The sequence below is a fragment of the Trichosurus vulpecula genome, chromosome 8 (assembly GCF_011100635.1).
Source record: "Trichosurus vulpecula isolate mTriVul1 chromosome 8, mTriVul1.pri, whole genome shotgun sequence".
Taxonomy (NCBI): Eukaryota; Metazoa; Chordata; class Mammalia; order Diprotodontia; family Phalangeridae; genus Trichosurus; species Trichosurus vulpecula.
Genome location: NC_050580.1, coordinates 215,685,415 through 215,708,183, shown reverse-complemented (window position 1 = coordinate 215,708,183; position 22,769 = coordinate 215,685,415). Strand labels below are relative to the sequence as shown.

The 22,769-nt window shown below is 35.5% G+C and overlaps 1 protein-coding gene across 1 annotated transcript in view; it reads left to right on the top strand.

Annotated features, from left to right (window-relative positions):
* Positions 1 to 22,500, top strand: part of C8H14orf39 (chromosome 8 C14orf39 homolog) — a 38,700-nt gene extending 16,200 nt beyond the window's left edge. The window contains exons 11-21 of the mRNA XM_036769563.1: positions 980 to 1,071; positions 1,940 to 2,076; positions 3,767 to 3,837; positions 7,185 to 7,193; positions 7,286 to 7,362; positions 7,450 to 7,508; positions 8,520 to 8,581; positions 10,183 to 10,358; positions 13,408 to 13,546; positions 14,845 to 14,902; positions 22,301 to 22,500. Coding sequence (XP_036625458.1) covers positions 980 to 1,071; positions 1,940 to 2,076; positions 3,767 to 3,837; positions 7,185 to 7,193; positions 7,286 to 7,362; positions 7,450 to 7,508; positions 8,520 to 8,581; positions 10,183 to 10,358; positions 13,408 to 13,546; positions 14,845 to 14,902; positions 22,301 to 22,500 — 1,080 coding nt within the window. The remainder of the gene's footprint in view (positions 1 to 979; positions 1,072 to 1,939; positions 2,077 to 3,766; positions 3,838 to 7,184; positions 7,194 to 7,285; positions 7,363 to 7,449; positions 7,509 to 8,519; positions 8,582 to 10,182; positions 10,359 to 13,407; positions 13,547 to 14,844; positions 14,903 to 22,300) is intronic.
* The last annotated feature ends 269 nt before the right edge of the window (positions 22,501 to 22,769 follow it).

Sequence of the window (22,769 nt, the reverse complement as noted above, 5' to 3'; positions counted from 1 at the left end):
AATGGAGAAATACTTGGTATAGGGTTTAAAAACTATTGTAATTTAGAATAAATCTCTTTATTGAAATCAGAAGTGATATAAATCACTTTTTAAAATTAAATTTAAAAAACATTGTTGCAATTAAGGTTTTCTTTGAACATTTTATTATTTTTAAGACTTTGTCAAGTTTTTCTATGCATATGGGCAAAAGTCTTATTTAAAGATTTTACAAGATTTTATAATTTTTTAAAAATCTCATGTTAATGATTTTGTATCAACAAGTCTGAAATATAAAATAGTATTATATAACTTAATATTGAGGAAAGCACTACCATTTTCTTTCTTTCTTACTCTTCCTTCCTTTTTCCTTCCATTCTTTTTTCTCTTTCTTCTTCCCTTTCTCTCTTTCTTTCCTTTTTCTTTCCCTCTTTCTCCTTCCTTCCTTCCTTTCTCCCTCACGTTGGATATGCAAGAGTTACTCATGGGGCTATTATTCTGATCAGCATATGAGCTTTGACTTGCTCTGTCTTTGACCTGGGCCAGCTCCTCCTTCCTCAGGCAATCCAGTGACCCCCCACTCCTAAGCTCACCATATTGATGTCAGGTTTGGTGTCCATACAACTGATTAGCTTAACCCACTGAAGCTCAGAACTCCAAAATTCAAGAGATCCTCCATTCTCAGCTTCACCAATAGCAGGGATTACAGGTGTGCACTGCCTACCTGCCATTTTCTTTTAAACAAATGGGAGAAACCAATAGCCTTTTGCTTCTAACCTCCTGTTTATAGGAAAGCTAATCTAGAAGTTTTTTAAAAGCTAAGTTTGCCAGTAGTTGTGAAGAGCAAAATGGAAAACTTTTTCAACTATAGATTGGAAGTGCATAAAATAGCAATATGGTTATATGTGGAATTTTAATGCTTAATACTTACTGCAAATTTAATGTAGGTTCAGCATTTTCCAGAAATATGTATTTAAACGCTGTTGTGTTTTTTAATGTTTAGCAGACTGCAAGAATTTCTGAAACTAAGAACCTTTCAGAAATTCTAGAAGAAAAAAGTAAAAAAATAGAAAAAACGAAAGGATTTAAAGAAAGGTAAATTGTTTAATTTTATTTTATGTGAACAAAATATTCTAACTGTAAAATTATACAATACCCTGTATTATAAAGGCAGTGCAGCATAGTGGATAGAGAGTCCACCTTAGAGACAGGAAGTTCAAGAAGGTTTAAGACCCCCATCTCACATATTGCCTAAGTGACCTCTCAATACTCTTGCAGAGAAGGTGCTGATTTGCATTGGGAGAAAGATTTTCACTATCTAGGGCTTTCCTATATCCATCAATGTTTACTGTTGTGCCATATAGAGGGGAAGAATTAGGCAGATTATAAAGTTAGATGGGAGTAAAATATTTATAGATGGATAAAAGAAATATAGTGTGTATATATATATATGTATATATATTGTGGGGAAGAATTAGGCAGATTATAAAGTTAGATGGGAGTAAAATATTTATAGATGGATAAAAGAAATATAGTGTGTATATATATATATGTGTATATATATATATATGTGTCATAGAAATGGCACAGAAGCAAATATGAAGTCCTAGAATCTAGTCCTAGTTTTTCCACTGACTGTGTGACTGTGGGCAAGCTACTTAACCCATTTCTATTTCACTTCTCTCATCTATAAGATGAAAGGATTAGATTGTAAGATCATAGTCATAAGATCTAGAACTGAAAGGGACCTTTATCATTGAACCTTCTCATTTTGTAGCTGATAAAATTGAGGCCCGTGGAGGCTAAGTGACTTGCCAATATCACATAGTGCAGGAAAGCTGGATTTTGAACCCATAGCTATATGCCATAGCTAATGCTTTTTCTCTAAGGGCACTTTGAATTCTATTCTAAATCCTATTATACCTGGCTGATCTTTAATATTTTTACTGAATTTTCTATTTAGAATTTTTGAAGAACATGGACATTTTCATGTATTAAATGAGAATCTTCAGAATAGTCAATGTTTTCTTCCTCACAATTCTCAGGATTTAGTCAAACCTGTAAGGAATGATAGACATTTCTCAGAACCAAGAGGAACAGGTAAAATTTGTGTTTACAATTAAATCGCTTATTTTTCTTCTCTTTCTGTATTTGATAGGCTGGCACTCTATTCAGTATGTCATGCTGCTTCTCACCATACAGAGCATTATATAATTTTAAAGTTAGATGATTCAATTAAAAGAAACAGAATAAGAAGCCCTTTTGATAGGTTTAAGTGTGAGATATCCCATAAATTATACATTGAGCCCATTTTTGTCTTCTAGGCTGAGAAAGATGCTTCTCTGTTTTTTCCTGAAGGCAAAAAGGAAATGAGCCTCCTATTTTAAGCACCTGTTTTTTTCTCTGAGGGAGTCTAGTAAAAGCACAACAAGAAACTTTGCACTGATTGTACAGTTGCCAGGATAGGGGAAATTATTATATCTATTAGAAGTAAATATTTTTTTCTGTTTTGGAGTTGTATGATAGAATTACAGACTGGTAGGTAAATTACAGCAGAATGCAAGCCTTTCAGTGTCAGGAACTGTATTTTTGTCTTTGTGTTATCTGTATAGTTAGGGGCTGGTAGGTGGCACAGTGGATAGAGTGGCAGACCTAGAGTCAGGAAGACATTTTCCTAAGTTGAAATCTGGCCTCAAGACACTTACTAGATGTGTGACCCTGAGCAAGTCACTTAATCCTGTTTGCCTTACTCAACTGGATAAGGAGATGGCAAACCACTCCAGTATCTTTGTCAAGAAAACTCTAAATGAAGAGCCAGACATGCCTGAAAAAAAACACCTGAACGATAGCAATTTCTAGTATACATCACAATGCCTTGCATATAATAGGCACTTAATAAGTGGTTATTGAATTAAATTAAATTGAAAAGCAGACTTGTAGTATCTGAGCTGCTAGGGACTTGGTCCTAACTTCTTAGGCTGGCTCCTTTAAATAGGTCTGCAGATCAGCTAACTCATATCACCACTGTACCTTTAAGTATGGATATCCATTTTCCTCACTGTCTCTTACACTGCTTACCTTGTAAGCTGATTTTTTTGTCAGCATGTTTGTATTTCACTAGGAATTATAATCAGGTTCATTGTCATTCACAACAAAATAACTATTATGGAGATAGCATGGCATCATGTATGGTAAACTGACCTGGAAGCCATGAAGTCCTGAGTTTTATAGTCTGCTTCTGCCTCATCGAGGTTGTAACTCTAGACAGGTCACCTACCCTCTTGATGCTGTAGCTATTTGTCTAAGACAGGACTTCTTAACTTTTTTTGTGTCATGGATTTTTTGGTAGTCCAAAATGGATCCCTTCTCAGAATAATGTTTTTAAATGCCTAAAATAAAATCCGTAGGATTACAAAGAAAAAAAATTATATTGACATATAGTTATCAAAATATTAGAAATATGCAAGTTCACTGAACCCAGGTTAAGATCACTGTTCCAAGACTCTGAGTTGCAGAGAAGATGCTGACTTACATTGGTAGAGGGTGTTTCCTTATCTGGGAATTCCCTATACTAGTGAAATTACAGGTCTGGACCCTGTGCCTAGCCATATTTATAGGATAAAGGGTTGTCTAATTGTAACCCAGGGCTCGGGGTTACATGATATTTTCATAATTCTTATCACTTTTTCACTTTTAATTCACTGTCATATGTAAACCTGATTTTTTTTTATCAAGTCACAGGGTTAATTAATTTTTTGAAAATTATTTGATTTAATTATTTATAACCTAGATAAAAAAGAAGAAAGTTCATCAAGTCATTCAACACTTTCCAGGACTGACTTCAAACCGCCAGAGAAAAAGGTATCTATTCTTTTTTTATAGAGTAAGAATTAAGTATTGTAATATATATCATATATACACATATATGATACATATATATATATATAATATGAATACAAAAATAGGTCAGATTTTTATATGTGTTGTGTAGTCTAATCTAGCCATGCCAATTAGCATATGTATGGCTAGCTCATATTAAGGCAGCTAGGTGGCACAGTGGATAGAGACATGGACTGGAGTTAGGAAGACCCAAGTTCAAATCTGGCCTCAAACACTTATTACAAGTGTTACCTTGGACAAGTCATCTGTAAAATGTCATCTGTAAAATGGGGGTGATAATAATAGCAACTACCTTCATAAGGTTATTGTGAGGATCAAATGGGATAATAATTGTAAAATGATTAGCATAGTCCCTGGTACATAGTAAGTACTATATAAATGTTAGCTATTATTATTATTTTTTAAAATCTTATATCACAGAGCTTTAGAGTTTGAACGGTTCTCAGAGAAAATCTGATCCAACCCTTTCTAAGATGGGTCATCCACTAACTTCTGGGGCAGTCAATTCCACTTTGGGGCAGGTCTTATCATTAGAAAGGTTTTTTTTTCTTAAATTAATCTGAAATTTCCCAATTTTATGCTGCTTTTAGTTTTGCTTGCTGGGGCCAAACAGAATAGGTCTAATCCCACTTCAACAAAATAGACCTTAATATGCTTGGAAAAAACAGGTGGCACAGTGAATAGAGTGCCAGGCCTGGAGTCAAGAAGACTCATCTTTCTGAGTTCAAATCCAGCCTCAGATACTTACAATCTGTGTGACCTGGGGCAAGTCACTTAACATTGTTTGCCTTAGTTTCCTCATCTGTAAAATGAGCTGGAGAAGAAAATGGTAAACTACTCCAGTATCTTTGCCAAGTAAACCCCACAAAAAGTTGGATAAACTGAAAAGTGACTAAACAACAAGAACTAACCATGGTCCCCTAAGTCTTTTCCATTTTAATTTTCCTAGTTCCTTCATTTGGGCAACAGATGACATATTCACCAGGACCCTCATTATTAATGATTATCCTTTGTGGTAGTACCCTGGGATGCTGGATTAATCATTTTTTTCTATTAAGTACTGGTATTTATTTTGATGCATGTTGGTAAATGTCAAGTATACTACTACTTTTGCAAGGGACAGCAGTATTTCTGTCCCTGGGGAGGAATTGTAGTTCTATGTTAGCTTCGCCTCCTGCAGGTGTCTCTAAGGAATGGATCTCCTGTTGGTTCCAGGCAGAAATCTTCCAGCCTCTTCTGTCTCTTTGATTCATAATCTAGCTTCTCCCATCTTTGGGACTTGTGAATAGATCTTATATTGCTGAAATCTTATCAGGCTGCAGACAGAAGACAGTGGTTCTTCAGTCCCTTCTTCCATCTCCTTTCCTGTCATCCAAGAGAAAGTGAGCCTGATGTCTTTCCCCAGAAGTAGAGGACTTATATGTGTTTCTTGAAAGGTTGTTTACCCTTCTATGTTTAAATGCCCACTAAATAAAAAACTTTTAACTGCTTTCATTGTTAAACTTCACATGTTACTGTTTGAATGTATCAAGAGGTATAATATATTTTAAGGCCCCTTATTTTTTTGCCAGAGTGAGATCTCTGGCTCAGGGCTTAGTGTCAAAAAGAGAGTAGGTTATTGATTCATTTTTACAATCTCTGAGGGCAAAGAGAATATTTTTGATGGAGTTTATTTAGACAAATGAGTTCACAGTAGTGACTTGGCAGTGACTAGCTAGGCTAGCTTGGAAGTGGGGTTGGAAGCAGGAGATTTTCCACTTTTAGAGGCCTAGTGTGAAAGAAAAGCCACTTTGGGGAAGAACCACAGGAAAGGCCAGAAAGTCACACCTAAGGGGAGGAGAGTAGCACAGGCCCACAGAAAGGTGTGGGGGAGTAAGAGTGACAGACCTCTGCCTACCTTCTTACAAGCTCAGCACCTCTTACCTCTTCAGCGCCATTTCTTCTTTATGGAAACTTCCTTTTTTTCAAGGAACAGTTCATTTTCCTGAATAATTTGCAAAGATAAGTCACTCCAGCCTTTTCTGTTTTTCCTCCTGGGGTAGAGAAAAGGTTCCTGCTTTTCCACCATATACTAGCTAAGTGATGTTGGACAAGTCAGTTAGCTAATCTAAACCTCAGCTTCTCATGTATAAATTAGAGGAATAATTATATTTGCACTTCCTATCATATGGATTGTGAATAAATTGCTTAGTACACAGTAAAAGGATTACTTAATTGTGAAGTATTATATGAAGCAATCCTACTTAACCTTAAGGTAATAATATAGTTATCCCTTCCACATAACGACTTTCCCCATTGAGGTTTTGATATGTTATGGGTCAGCATAAGAAATTAAATGGGAGTTTTTGGGGAGTTTTGTGCAGATGACACAGAAAAAGTTTAGAAACTGAGACATGCATAAAATGTACGTATAGTATTGTATAACATCAACCCAAATTTTACAATAAGTTACTGTAAACACCCCATAAAAGAAAAAAAAATTAGACTTCTCCAGTACAAAAGGAGAGCCAAAAACCAGATTTTCCAGATCATGGAGGCACCACATCTCTAACTCCCATGATGTGGAAGGGATAACTAATATTGCAAGTCTAGATAGAGATCAAAGATAGTAGCAGAAAAAGTTGAACAAGGCAGAGTTCAAACAATGAATGAAGAAGCAACAGTGAATAATAGGAGGAGTGCTGGATTTGAAATAAGAGGACTGGGGTTTAGATCTCAGTTCTGTGTTGTCTTGGGCAAGATACTTTACCCCTCAAGGTTTCAGTTATCAATAAAATGAGATAGGACTCATGATGTTTAAGGTCCCTACCAGTCCCTTCATGTCTGTGATGTTTTTCCTTATGTTTAGTCAGTCAAAACTCTGACTCTTGCCATGCTAAGGAAGATGATAGTTGTTTCTTTTTTTTCCCTCTAAAAGATTAACTTTTTAAAAAATTAAATATGTAAAAATCTCAGCTTTTAATCGTTTAACTTTTGTGGCCTATGTTCTGTTTTAGTTGAGAGGATAGAGTTGAGGACCAAGAAGTTGGGGAATGGGTAGAAAATTGGTAATTAACTTTGATAAGGTATGGAAGAGGCAAGTAAAAAGTAGTCCTTTTATTCTAGCAATGTTACCTTATATTGTTACTTTAATATTTATGTAAATATTCTTCATAAAACATTGCATCATATTGCATAGATGTGAGCTATTGTAATTAATAATGCCTTGTCTCCTCAGGTAAGATTGCACATAATGTCCTTAAGAACAAAGATGGTGAAACCCAGAACCTTGCGCAGTATTTTGCATTTAGTATCCAATGTAAATGCAGGGTATTCCAGTGGCAATGCCAAATCAAAAGCAAAAAAAAAATCAGATTTCTAAGTAACAGTCTTGTACAGCCACTTCAAATATTGTTTTTATTTTGTATAGGAATTTGATGACTCTGTGATGAGCAAATGTTCTCAACTTTCAGCTCTTAAAAGTACACAAAACTTGATGCAATTCAGGTAATTTTTTGGAATTAGAAAATGCTTTAATTACTGAAATGAACAATAATTTAGTAAGTAACATAAACTTATATTTGTACATTTTAGATTGTCGATTCTTGAGAAACAATCAAACTGTAAGCAAACTTTTGACCAAAGAAGTACAGGTATCTGCTGTTCATATTTTTCCTATGCATTAATGGGGACAAGTTATTTCTAGATTTCACTATGTACAAGTAATAGTGGCTTTAAAAAGTAAATGTTTAATTTACTTGTATATTTGTAGGATAAGATGAATAAATGGTATTTACTTACATTATAATTTTTTTTCAATTTCTATTACATTCTTAATTGCTTATATGTTGATTTTTTTCTGACATATCCTAATTTCTTTTTGGAGCATAGGCAGGCATACTTGGCTTTTAGGACCTCTATTTAATTGAGCTTCCACAATTATTAAAAATTAGTTCAATGATATGAAATGTAATAATGACAGTTTTTCACTAGCTTATGTAGTTTATATCTTCCTATCTATTTGACAATAAAATAGTGGGTCCTCATACTGGTATTATAAAAAATGCCATATTGTTTATATTGTAAACACATTAAAAAGTCCCAATAATACAGTGACTTGTACTAATAATTTCTTTAATAAATATTTCATTATTTTCCTTGAATTAAATTCAGGTAAATAATTTGCTGTAATACTATTAGCTTATGTCTCCTGCCATCAGTATGGGAAAGATTAGTTTGTCATAAAGCAATGGAATGGCGTCACCTGTATGGAGAGAGAAAAAAATTACGTCCTTATATGCATTCTGTTCTGTCCTGTGTAGCCCCTCATTCAGTGTGGCGGAGTAGAACTAGGAAGAAATGGGTTAGAGTCAAAGAGCAGATGCCTCTGGTAGCAGTTTGTAGAGTTATAAAGGGAGGCTGTTATTTATGTTCATAGATAACTGTCTTATTTCTATATCATCTAAAAAGAGTGCCAGGAGGTTCTACATCTTGGAAGGCACGTAAATAACTCAGATTGGAAAGATAGAACAACTCTATAAATCTATGAGGGTAGATTTATATATTTATATATATATGGTTATTTTCATTTGCCACCAAACTTTTCTTTTTAAGAAGTTAATATATTATTCAAACAATAGTATGTTCTTGTTTAACAAACACAGATTCTGAGTACAGAGAAAAAGAAACAGAAAGAGAATTAAAAGATTCGACAGATATCCCACAAGTAAGTAATTATTTGGTTCAGATTTCCTCAAATCTATTAAAAGAAAACTTTAAACATGAGAACTATTAAATTGAATTTGAAAAAACTCATTTCATTAATAAAACAAATTAAATTCCTGTTTTATCTCTTCTAGGGACTACACTAGAATTTGTAGGCATGCTGTGTTTTCTCTTTTGTTTAGATGTTTTGGAGGCATTCTCTTCTTTTGGGTTTGTGTCTTGAGCATTACTGTAACCATAATAGTGGTAGGATACTTTTTTGTTTTTATGATGGGATACTTTTTCTGTTTGCTCATTGTTCCAGCTTGCTTTCTGACTTTAGGCTTGATGTTAGGGTTAGGCTCTGTATATTTCTATAGCGAAGATCTGGGTTCGTCCTATTGCTGCTTTCTTGGGATATTGAGTATTTGCTGTTCCAGGATCTCAGGGACAACTCAAGCTGGGTACCCACAAGCTTTCAGTGCTCCCAAAGTGGTCCGAACCAGGCTAAAGTCTGATTGCCATCACCCCCATCTTTCCTTCCTGAGCTCTTCAACTTCCTGAACTAGGTTTCGATCTGAGCAACAGTAAACTGCTATTGGGCTCAGCCAGCTCCTTTTGATCTGGGATTTTAGCACTAGAACAGATACCTTGCTGTGCTCTTAGGGTCTGAGTGAAACCTCTGGTACTTGCTTCTGAACTTGCTCCTAGCCAGAATTACCATCCTGGTGCATAAATTCTGCCTCTCAGTCAGCCCTGAATCTGTGAACTAGAATCGAGTAGTATGTAACAAAACTGTCAATTAGCACCTGTCTCCATTGAAATACCCTTATATAAGCCTGGGACCTTCTCTTGCCTTAGTGCAAAGCTTCCCTGTGGATCCTGGAGTTCCCATGCAGGAAGCTTTGCTGGTTTAGAGTGACAGAACTACAAATACTAGGTCAGAGATTGCCACCCTGGTTACTTCTCTGCAGGTTTTATCTGCTTGTTTCTCCATACACCGCCCAGGGCCTCCATATCTGGGAATGCACTTCCCCCTCATCAGTCTGCCCTGAATCTATGACCTGGAACTAGGTAGTGAGTGGATAACAAAGCTGCAAGTTGACATTTTTCTCCCATCATGGTGCCAAGTATAGGTTTATGACCTCCTCTTGACCTGAGGCACAGTTTTCTCCCTATGCTCTGGAGTACTTCATGGGACTCCTGGCCAGATCCTGTCTCCAATATCCATAGATCTCTCTGTCTGTTTCCCTATGATGACCTTGTCTAGGAAGTGATTCCCTGTGATTGTCTTAGATTTCCCCATCAGGATTCAGTCTGGTGGATTTTCTAGACCTGTTTAGAAGAGTTTTAGGGGTTGTTCACTGTACTTTCTTCTTTTCAGCCATCTTCGCTCCACTTCACAAATGAGTTTATATTTAAACTAGTCTTATCTCTGTCTGCCATATGGTTTCGATTGATAGAGAAATCAGATGTTTGCCAATTGAGTTGGTTTGGGGGCTCCTTTGTTCTCATTATCGATTAGTATAATTTATTTCTTCATAAGGACTCAAAATATTTTGTGTTATTTAATTTATACTGTAAAATTTATCTGATTGTTTTCTATGCATTGTGAATTGACAGGACGGCCACACAGAACATATGGGCAAATTAGAAGATAATCGTGATGAAACTGAAGAAAACATTGAAAAATTTCCAACCACTCCTGAAATGCCTCGATTTTTAAGAACTCCTGAATTTTTGAAAACACCTGAATATATGGAGAAATTAGACTTTTCTAAAAGTCCTTCATCTGAACTGTAGGGTTTCTTGTTTCATTATTTATTAAATTATTTATTTATGATAATAATAAATCATTAAATATTCGCTTTAGTTTATAAGTATAATTGATATAATAACAATAAACCCTAGATTTTATATGAAAATTCCAAAGAACTAAACAAGATGAATGATTTTCTCCCTTTTTGTAGCTAAGGAAACAAACAACAAAAGTAAATAAGAGACTGAGCCAGGGTCAAAGAGGAAAATAGTATTAGAACTAAGAAGTTGTGCTTCTCTATCTCCTGATTTAACATGTTTAGCATTACGCTTCCTAGCAGTTAGATTTAATTATCTTGAAGGATAGAAAGCTGACTTTGAAGCTAGTAAGACTTGGATTCAAGTCCTGCCTCTGATGCAGACTGGCTGTGTGACTCTGGACAAGTCACTGAACCTCTCAGTGACTTAGGAAATGCTTGAAGACTTTAATTTGCAGCTAAGATGCTGATCTGCATTAGTGAAGGGAGTTTCCTCATCCAGGATTTCCTTATATCAATTACATCTAGGTCTAGTCTCTACCCTATTATAGATTAATGATTTCATACAGACTAAACAAAAGATACCATCATATACAGATACCATCGTACAGCCCATTGAGGAGTCCCACGTCCATTTATAGAACGTGAAACTGCAGTTGTAGTGTGTTAGGCACCCCATTGGGAATATGACATAATATTGCATGTAATGTTACATATCACATAAACATTCACTTAAAATCTCATACTTCAGAGATAACAGGTCAACAGGGCCAAATAAATAATGCCTTTACCTTTTAATTTAGTATAGTACCTTCTATGATGCCCAAACTGCTCAAATAGAAATATCAAATAAAAATAGAATTGCTGCTTTTTGTAGATTTGTTTTCTACAGCTTTCCTGAAACTGTTTTCTTATTTTTTATTTTCTAGGGTTTTCCAAGTAAATCACCCTATTACCCATAGTGATAATTATTTCTGTTTATTTGTTGCTAATAGTTATTCCTTTAACTTCTTTTTCTTTTTTTATTTCTATAATTAACATTTCTAATACTATAGAGGAAAGAATGTTTGACTTAGAGTGAAAAACCTGGATTCACATCCTGGTTCTTTCTTTAGAGTAGAGATTGTTTCATTCATTATGTTTGTATTCCCAGCACCTAGCAAAGTGCCTTGCACAGAGAAGAAACTTAATGAATTCTTGTTGATTGATTTGGAATTGATATTGGCCAAGTCAGTCAACCTCTTTGGACCCTAGTTTCTTCATATATTAAAAAATGAGGGGATTAGATGCACTAGATGACTACTTAGGCCCCTCTTATCTCTAAATCTGTAATCATAATAACATTTATATGTATTAGGAAGTTTACCTTTTGCTCTAAGGTCTTCATTTTGTTGCCTATAAGACTGTACTTTCTACTAGTATTTTGTACTAATGCTTTCTAGTTTCTTTCAGAAGTAGCTGTGTTCCCAGTTCCCTTATTACTTTACTGACATCATCATCCCAGTCTCCTAGTCTTGAAACCTTATGGTCTCCTTCAACATTTTGTCCTCCCTTTTATCCACTATGTCAGATTTGTAATCAATTTATATTGATTCTTCCAAAATGTTTTTTTTGGATGTGTCCCTTCCTTTCCAATCTCACTGACACTACACTCATCTAGGTTTTTTTTTTTTAAATTGTTTAGATATTTCACTTCTGTCTGACTCTTTGTGAGCCCATTTGGGGTTTTCTTGGCAGAGATACTAGAGTGGTTTGACATTTCCTTCCCCAGCTCGTTTTGCAGATGAGGAACTACTAAAGCATACAGGGTTAAGTGACTTGCCCAGGGTCACACAGCTAGTAAGTGTCTGAGGCCAAATTTGAACTCAGGAAAATGAGTCTCCCTGATTCCAGGACCAGTACTGTTATCTCCTGTGCCACCTACATGCCCGTCCAGGCTTTGATATCTGGATTGCAAAATAGCATTTCATGTCACTGTGGGACTTAATTCAATCCTTCAGCAATCTGTCATTCTGTCCATGTTAGTGTTCTCTTCAATGCAAGTAGGTGATGTAGCTGAAAAATTCATTGCCCTGAAACCAACATGGTAATGAATTTCTCTGAATTTAGCTAGGCTAATTTAGATGAGATATATCCTTTGTCATGACTGTACATGTAATATATCTACCCTTTTTATGAAGCCTTTCCAGTTGGGTGGGATCTGCCAGAATTTTCTCTTTAAGTTGTCATAGCATTTGAGAACCTGGAATGACTTTCATGCTACCATAGATGTCAGATTAAGTCTTTAGTGGAGCAGACTATGAAGCTAATCATTCTAAAACATTGTTTTTGTCATGTTCTCTCTTGCCTAAGAACCTACATATCACAATTGAACCAAACTCCTCTGACTAGCTTTCAAGGCCCACAGTAGTGGACCCCAAAGTAAACACCCTTATTTCCCATCATTTCATAATCCATTATCTGTTTTCGTTACCTATATACTTCTGGGATATGTCATAGTAGGGATTCCTTTACGTATGATATTGACTGCATTCCCTCCCAATTCTCACATTCTGTGATACTGTGTTTAGCCTCTTCACTATTTTCCCTTCATATCCTGCACCCCTTCACTTACCATGCAATTGCTTATGTTGCTCCCACAATCTAGAATGTTCCTTCTGTCTGTCTCCCTTCCTATTTATTTAAATTTTATTTATCCTCAAAGGCCCAGATCAAGACCTATTTGGTCATACTTTCAATGATCTTTCCCTTCCAGTCTTGACTACATTACTTATTGCATTTTTATTATTGTTTTCTAATTGTTTTGTTGGTTTTATTCTTGTCTTCCTAATTAGTAAGTTCACTGAAGCTAAGGCTATGTTTTGTATCTAATGGGTACTTAGAATAGTATTAAGTACTTAGGCACTCAATAAATGCTTGATTTATCAGAAAATTTGCCTAATGGCTTGTTCACAGTTAAATAAGAGATGAGTGTGTACAGAGATGTTTGGGATGGTTCCCTTTAAAAATTGTTTATAAGAATATAACAGTAACTTCTCTGTTTATATAACAGGCTTAGAAATATAGGACTTGAAGCCAAATCGCAAAAGACACCACCTGCATTTTCTTTTCTTATGGGTTCTTCTTCCACATCGCCTGGATTTAATTTATTTGAGTCTTCTGAATTTGGAAATGAAAACTTACCAGATCAGGTAATAACAGAAACCAACATTTTGTTCTTTTAAATTATATATTGTCTCAGTTGATATGATACCCAGCTTGTTTCCAGTTTTCTGCAACACAAAGAGTGTTGTTAAAATATTTATAGATGTATGAGACCTTTCCCCCTGTCTCTGACCTCTTTGGGGTATATGTTTAATCATGCTATTACTTGGTCAAAGCACATGTACAAGTTAATGACTTTTCTAATGTAATTCAAAATTTCTTTTCCAGAATACATATACTATGCCACTATACAAATTCATTACAGAATGCAGTTCTGGGCCAATTCATAGCTCCACAGTTCTTCAAAAATTTACGGTTTTGGCCTTTTGTCCTATTTGCCAATCTTTTGTGTGTGAGGTGAAATTTCAATTGTTTTAGTTTTACCTTTCTCTTATTATTAGTGATTTCAAATAGTTTTTCACATGGTTATTGACAGTTTGCATTTTTCTTTTAAAAACTGCCTGTTCATATATTTGGACGAACTTTATTTGTGGGGGAATAGCTTAACAATTTGTATTTTACCTAGATTGATCACTTATCTTACTATTTAGAATACTTGGTTGGCTCTGAATGAGCTTTAGATGTTTCACCAAATCAAATTCATTCTTAAGTGATACAAATTTGCTATCATACAGAATATTCAAATGAATCAAAAAGTCTGGAGACAATTCTAAAGGGGGAGTTACAAAAATATTTTGAGTAACTTATTTATTTTAAAAAAATTTAAGTTAAATCATTTAAAATAGCAAATTAAATCATTTAAAAATGTTATATCTTTCTTCCATCCTGCCTTTCAGTTAATGTATTTTAAATTTTACAAGTATGTAACACTTACTTAATTTTCCCATATTGAAGTATACATATAAATTCAACTCTATAGAATTATACACAGTGAAAAGGTGTTGTAAATTGCTCTTAGATTCTAGCTTTACTGTGTATCATTCTACCTCAAGTGCTTAATCCAACAAACCTTCCTTCAGTATGATAGGAGAATTGAATATAACTGTAATTATACTTCACTAGCACTTACAGTCAATATATTTAATATAGAATAAGTACCATTTTTCGCAGCATCAACATACAAATAAGTATACATCGTGTTGCCATAGAGGTACAGTTTTAAGGTCATTTCATTATTGTATTTTTTTTACTCCTTGCCCCAGTTTTTACAAGGATTAAGTCCAATATGAAAACCGTAACGGACTGCATTACACTTTTAAATATGCATTTTATAATTATTTTATGTTACTATTACAAGTTAAATTTAATGGAAATTATTTTTCAGTTTGATGAAAATTATTCTTCAGGAAATTCAAATCCTGTCTCCTCACAAAAAGATATTGGTAAGCACTTTATTAAATATAATAGCCTTGACTTGAAGTTTGTTAACCATTAAAAATTCAGTTCAATTCAACAGATATTTAATAAATGTCCTCTATTTGCTGGGAAATTTGCTTAAGTACCGTGCTAAGCACTGGGAATACAGAGACAAAAATAAAACAGTCCTTTCTCTTGAGAAGCTAACAGTCTATTGACAGGAATACCACACATAAACAAAGGAATATAATGCAAAGCAAATTGAGAAGAGCATTAACTTGGGGACCAGGGAAGGCTTAATGAAGGAAGTGACACCTGAGTGAATCCTTGAAGGAAATCAAAGATTCTGAAAGATGAGATGAGGATGTCATGTAATACATACTTGGGTGGTTGTCCAGAGGCAGGAGTTGTAATTTTGAATTCTGCCGAAGCTAACTTGGCTAGGACATAGTTTGTGAAGAGGAGTAGAAGGAAATAAGGTAGGAAAGGTAGGCAGGAGTCAAGCTATAGAGGGTCTTAAATACTAGGCTGAGCAGTTTGTACTTTATCCTAGAGGTGTTGGGGAGCCCCTAAAGGTTTTTGAGCAAGGGAGTGACATAGTAGTCAAACCCAAGTCTTAGAAAGATAACTTAGGCAGTTCTATGGAAAGGTAAGAGGCTAGAAGCAAAGAGACTGATAAAAATAATAGAAACGAATCATAGTAGCTGATACTTATACAGCTTTCTAAGAGACGACATAGCATAGGAGAGGTAGTTTCAGAGTCAAGAAGATCTGGGTTCAGAAGTTCCGTCACTGATACGTACTGGGCCTGTGATCTTGGGCACGTTACTGACAAGTTTCCTAACTGTATTGCCAGCAATGAAATCACAAGTCTGCTTCAATATATAACTCTTTAAAGTTTGCAGAATGTTTTACACACTACCTCATTGGATAAATGGAGACAAATTAGGAAGCTACTTCAAAAGTCTGGGTAAGAGGTGATGAAGCCTTGAATTCTAGAGTAGAGTCTGTATGTATGGGGAAAGGGAGATTGATATAAGAAATATTAAGATAGGACTGAAAAGATTTGTCTACCGATTATATGTGGATGGTGAAGGAGAAAAAAGAGTTAAGAATGATTAAAGTTTTAAACCTTGGTGACTTGAAGGATGGTGGTGACCTTAATAGAAATACAAAAGTTTGGAGAAGTGAGTTGAGGGGGGAAGATAACGAATGTTGTATTAGACATGTTGAGTTTGGAATGTTGATGGGAAACCCAGTGTAGGTGCCAGCAAGCAGCTAGCATTGTACAGGAATTCAGGAGAAAGATTGGGGCTGGATATATAGATTTTGTAATCAGTCAGTCAGTCAGTAAACATTTATTAAGCACCTTCTCTGTGCCAAGCACTGTGCTAAGTGCTAGGGGTACAAAGAAAGGTGAAAGGCAGTCCTTGCTCTCAAAGAGTTTACAGTCCAGTGAGGAAGGCACCATGCAAATAACTATGTACAGACAAGCTACATATAAGATAAATTGGAAATAATCAACAGATTATTTCTTAGAATTAAGAGGGATGGGAAAAGGCTTCCTGTAAAAGCAGAGATTTTAGCTGAGGCACTTTTCTAGATATTCACTAACCATCTCTTTAATGATTCATTCTATAATTTCCTCCAGAGTTGAAGTCAAGCTGATTGGCCCATAATTAGCAGACTTTGTCTCTCCCTTTTTAGAAAATTGAGACATTTGCTTTTCATTTGTCCTGAGAAACCTTTCCTGCTCTCCCTGAGTTTTTAAATATTACTGACCAGGACTCAGCAGTCACTGCTGCCAGTTCTTTCAGTACTTGAGAATGTTGTTCATCTAGGCCAGGTGTCTTGAATACATCAAAAGCAAATAGCTGCTCTCCTATTTCCTTATGTAGCTTGCATATTAATTACCTGTTACTACATTTTAAAATTCTGTCATTTCTAATGTAAAAGTCATTGCAAAAAAGAAGAAAAATAAGAATTGAACAGCTCTGCTTATGCCCCACTGGCTGTGATCATCACCTCATGAGCTCCAGTCAGTGATCCCATCCCTGTTTAATCCACTTCTTTGCCACAAATCAAAACCCTCTTTTTGTTTGTACTTAGCATTCTTTGTCAACCTCTCTTCATTCTGAACTTTAGCATTTTTGATACTACTTTTATAGGACCATGCCACAGTTTTGTATTCCTGTTATCTGTCCTTGCTTCCATCTTCCATGTATCTTCCTTCAGTATCTAGGTTGACTGATGAAATCCTTGTGAAGTCCACATCAGTCTTTTCAGATAATACCCGCATTTCTTGATCATAAGTGTTTTTCTTTGTGTCTTCAGAATGTAATTATTTAGTTTCCAATTATTCTTGGGCTGACTTCTCCTCTAGAATTTCAGTTCATGGGATCCCAGAAAACTCTTTTCTCATTTCTTTAAAAACTGTGCTCCTGAAATCTAGAGTGCATGTCAGACCATGCCTGGCTTTCTTCTCCCTCTCTATTACAAACTCTGGAGGGAGTTAGCACTTCTCTCAAAGTTCCCATCATTTCTGCCTGTGCAAACTGTTCCCTTTTGTTCATGGAATCCTTAATAGAATTTCCCTTTGTTGGTTCCCTCACCTTTTGAAGGATGAAATTTTAATTTCGGTAACTCAAGAAGCTATAAGGATCTCTGCTTTTGACAGAGAGAGTACCTCCAGCATCTGTTTTGATAATTGAAGTCCCCTATGACTACTATTATTGTCTTTGTGATAGGCTTGTGATCTCTTTCTTAAACTTATTTATTACCTTTTGCTGTCCAAATGGTCTATAGTGTGTGGGATGTGTAGGGTGTTCAGGGAGGACTGGCATCTCTGGTGTGAGGCTTTCCAAGTCCTTTTCAGGGCTGCTTATCCATCTTTGGTGTCCACCTGTCACCCACCTCTCAGCTGTGGTTCCAAGAAGCTATTGTGTGCTTAGCAGTCACACCCTGCTAAAGCCATCTCACAAACAGGTTAAACCATGTTCAGGGTAAGCGTCAGGCCTCAAACCTGTCGGTGAGTTAGGGGGATGTCTACCTCAAGCATGTGAAGACTTTTCCCTGGCAGGATGAGTGGATGAGAACACTTTATTCCAACTGCCATGAAGGTGGATGAAACAGGCACTATGGAGTGCTCAGAGTTTGGTCAGGCACTACATCCCAGGCCATCGCCTAGTCTACTCACTTGATTTTTGTCTTGCCACTGGACTTGATGACTCTAGAAGGGTGAGTAAGGCTGGCAACTTTGTCCAACTCTGCCTCACTTAAATCCAGTTCACATACAAGTCATCACCTGTGATGTCGTTGGTCCTCTTCAAAAATGAAGGATAACTACCACCACCACCATCATGTATATATTGATGACAAGATTTCTTCTATTTTCCCTCCATTGATCTTCTCCCAAATTCTTTCTACCATGCTAACCCACTCTTGTTCCTAAATTTTATCCCATGATATATATATATATATATATATATATATATATATATATATATATATACCTTCTTAATATACAATGTTATCCTGCCTTACCTCTCTTTTACCTATCCAGTTTCTTTTGAATAAAGTTTGCCCCTTCAGAACCATATTCCAGTCATGGGTTTCATGGCACCAAGTTTCAGTATTATCAAAAACAGAAAACAGCTATCTCTCCAAAGATTTTAATAACAACATTATTTTTGATGTTTGTTGATACTTTTTTTGCTTTTTACTCTATAGCCAAGTCTCAATACATGCCATTTCTATAGGACTCTTACAACAGAGAAAAAAAAATTGAGCAAAACTCTCTAAGAGTACTCTTTTTTTCCTTTTGCTTAGTGTTTGTAATATCAATTAAGTTGGGACTTTCTTACTGTTTTAAAATGATTAAGTGTCTTTGAATCTTACTAGGTGCTACTCCCCAGGCCCAAACCCCAATTAGGTGCTAAACCTATGTGGGTGTGAATTGGTAACCAAGGTGGGGCCCCAGATGGGGCTAACTAAGGGAGGCCTGATTAGATCTTTGCTCCTAAGTTTGCCCCAAACCCCTAATTACTAGGTGCTAAGCCTATGTGGGTGTGAAGCTCCCAGGGTCCTAAGGGGAGGTGCTAACTCCAGAACCAAACATAGCAGCCTAAGTTCTGGTCACTCAGATGATGTTTGATGATGTCTGAAACTGTATAAAAAAAGGGAAGACAGAGCCATTTGCTTGGGGCTCTTACTCTTGATGGCTTGCTGATGTGGAGACTCTGGGCAGCTGTAGTTAAGAGCCCTCCAGCTTGCCCAGATGTCCAGACTTGGTTTTCTTGGTAACTATGAATTGTATTTGGTCTGTTTGTAATTTGTTTGTATTTGCTCTGAAGTTCAGGGTGCTGGCTTTTTCCTCTGAACTAAGTGAGTGATATTTGTATGCTGGATTAAAATAAGCTTGTCAACCCCTTAACGTTGCTTTTCTTAGTAAAGCAGATCAAAAGAACCTATACTGGCAGCATTCTCATTGTTGGATTTGTGTTGGTTTTTCACCCCCACAACAGCTGCTAGCTGGATTGTTGAAACAGTGTTGTATTTTCATATCTGTTCTGGGCAATTTTCCCCAATTAGTTCCTTTAAAAAATATGGTAGGTAAAGGGGAGGGGGAAGCACTGGATGTAGCATCCCTCTTAGTTCCACTCTTGCCTAGTATATTGTTGAGGTCATTATCTATTCAAAACCACAACTCAAGTCCCCACCAATGCAAGACTTTACCAAAGGACATATATGTTCCAAGGCAAAAGGTAGTTAAAACAGGAAATAATAAAAAATTGAAGCAGGTAATAAATTTTCTCCAAATGAAGGATTCCCAACCATTTTTGTGCGGTAGATTTCTTTGGCAGTCTATGGCGTTTTTAAATGCATAAAAGAAGATACGTGGAATTAAAAAGGAAATCAGTTGTATTGAATACATTTATCAAAAATATTTTTAAAAACCCAAGTTCATGTATCTCAGGCTAAAAACCCCTTCTCTAAACCCATGTACCACTGGCTGCCATTGCCTTCATTTCCAGGAGAGTGCTAATAAACTTTGTGTGCAATCCCTTTTTGTTCCAACTATATAAGAATAGAACATAACTATTTCAAGCTTATAATAATCTGTTCTTAGAGTCTGAAAGCTATTCTGTGTAATAGCTTTTTCTCTAGTCTCAACATAAAATGATGTATGAACACTGCTGACTTTATGCAGTTTTCATCAAAGTTCAGATGTTATGCCAAAATCAAGACACCATGGCCTGGTCGATGCCATTTGCTTTTCTTCTTGCCCCCTTTAAGTATCCATTTCTAATGTCATTTGCATTTCTGCCACATGGCTTCCACAGTTTCCATGTCTACTCCTAAACCACACATCTCACATGACATTCTTGAAGTGTTTTTAATACTCTTGCTCTGCAGAGCCTCTTCACTCAATTAGACTTTGATTCAGGTGACATTACCATGATGTAGTCTGATACACAGCCATCTAAGAAATGTAGTGTGAAGAATTTCCCATGATGAATAGGGATTCCTTGGTCTAAAGCACCATGGGAAATGAAGTCCACAATCATGTCTTTAACAGCTATTTTAAGGAAATATTCTCAAGTGAAGAAATTCAGAAACCAGAGGGAAAAACCATGATGGAGGGTATTTGAATAAAGAATTAAAGGATACAGAAACAGAAGTAATATTATAACTAGGGAATGTTGTAGATGACTTGTCCAGAAAGAGGAAATTAGTGGTAGTGTTTTTTTTTAATTCAGAGTTACCAGGCTGATAGAGCAAATCAGGGGACCTAGATTTTAGCAAAATGTTAGTTTGAGCTTCTTATTATGCTAGTGTAACCAGACAGGTGAGTTTGAATCTAGTTGAAAGGACAGACCCAAAGGTCATAAATAGTTTAATGTCAGTTTGGAAGGTAATGCCTCAGGAGCCTGTGCTTGTCCTTGATCTATTTAACACTTTTATCTAAGACTTAAATAAATGCATAAGTGACTGTTGATTTACCAGATTTTCAGATGACACAAAGCTGGCATGCATAGCCATAATTCAAAAAGATTTTAATAGTAGAATATTGAGCTGAATATGAAATTTAATAGGGATTAATTTAATATCTTATATCTTGGTTTTAAAAAATCAACTTCACAAGTACAAGATGGACAGGTATGACTAGACAAGTGTGATTCTGGAAAGTATTGAGAGTTCAGTGTCCTGCAAGTTCACTATGATTCAACAGTGTGATATGGCATCCAAGAAAGCATATTTAATCTTAGGCTACATTAAGAGGGGCCCCCCTCCGCTTGGTTCTGGTCCCTGGTCAAACCACATCTGGAACATTATATTCAGTACTATGGGCCTTTGTTTAGGACAGACTTTGATAAATGAGATCAGGCAACTAGATGGCACAGTGAATAAATAACACACTGGACCTAGAGTTTGGAAGACCTGAATTCAAATATAACTTCAGACGCTTACTAGAAAGTCTGCTTCAGATTTCCTATTAGTAAAATGGGGATAATAATAGCACCTCTCTCTTAAGGTTGTTGTGAGGAATGAGATAATATATGTAAAGTACTTAGCATGTTGCCTGACACATAGTAGGCACTATGTAAGTACAATTATAATAATTATTATTTGGAGGGCTGTGCACTCAGAGAAAAAGGCTTAAGGACAAATTAAAGATTTAGAGCTAGAAGGAACCTTAGAGGTCATCTAGCTCAATTTTTTTTAACAGATGTGGAAACTAGTCCCACAGTTGTGACTTGCCTAATGAAATCACACAGGTAGTAAGTCACAGAGCTAGGAGTTGAAACCAGGTTTTTTTATTCCAAATTCCACACTCTTTTCTAGGAAGATTTCTTAATTTTAGATAATCGTAAAGCTATCCAAAAGTAGAATAGTCAAAGGCGAGATGACCATTGTTGGGTATTCTATAGAAAAGATTAAGGTACTAAGTGGTCAGGTCCTTGAAGCCCTTCCCAACTCTGAGACTGCATTTGAAATAAACCATATTTCATTTGAAAGTATTTGGAATTTTAAAATTGCAAGGTACCATTAAAGAGTTATTTGCCCCATGGTCAGTTAAATTAATACTCATGAAATAAAATTAAATTTTGGATATTTTGAAAATTCTTAGGTTATAGCCTATAGTTAGAATATCAAAAGAGTACTGTTTAAAATCAAGATTTATGGTCAAGTGCGTTTTCATATTTTGTTCATGGTTTTACATAATGACAGTTAACAAAAATAATATCTGATATTTTCCTTTAAGATAATACAAGGAAATGAGAATCAAATTCATTTTAAAGTTTAAAATTTTAATAACTATCTCATAACTATTTCAGTATAATTCATGTTTATTGCATATGATGAACCATATTTTATATATTTTATATGAATATTGCATGTTTCACATTTATTTTTCTCAGGAGGCTTATTTGGAAAATTGGAAGGAGAAGATACTTTTACATTCCCATTTTCATCAGAACCTTCAACTCATACATTTGGAGATGGAAAAGATGATTTTAGTTTTTCATTTTCATTTGAACAGGATCAACAGTCATCACATTCTTCCTCTTCAAGCAGGTTTCCATCTTCACAAAATTCAAAACAGTTTACTTTTTTTTGAATTCATGATTTTGCTACTTAAGAATTTATAGTATGATTTTATATTCTTACTGGAAAATATAAATATTGTTTATTGTCTTCCCCTTTCAGTTGATGTGGTAATACATTACTGTTGTTTTACGAGATTATATTGATTCAAATTTGGAAAAAAGTCTGTTATTAAATTTTACATCTGTGGTATTGGTTAATTACTCATATTAAATGTGGTTCCATTGCTCTAATTAAGGCTAGAATTACACTCACTTCAGCAGATATAAGTGATAAGTATTG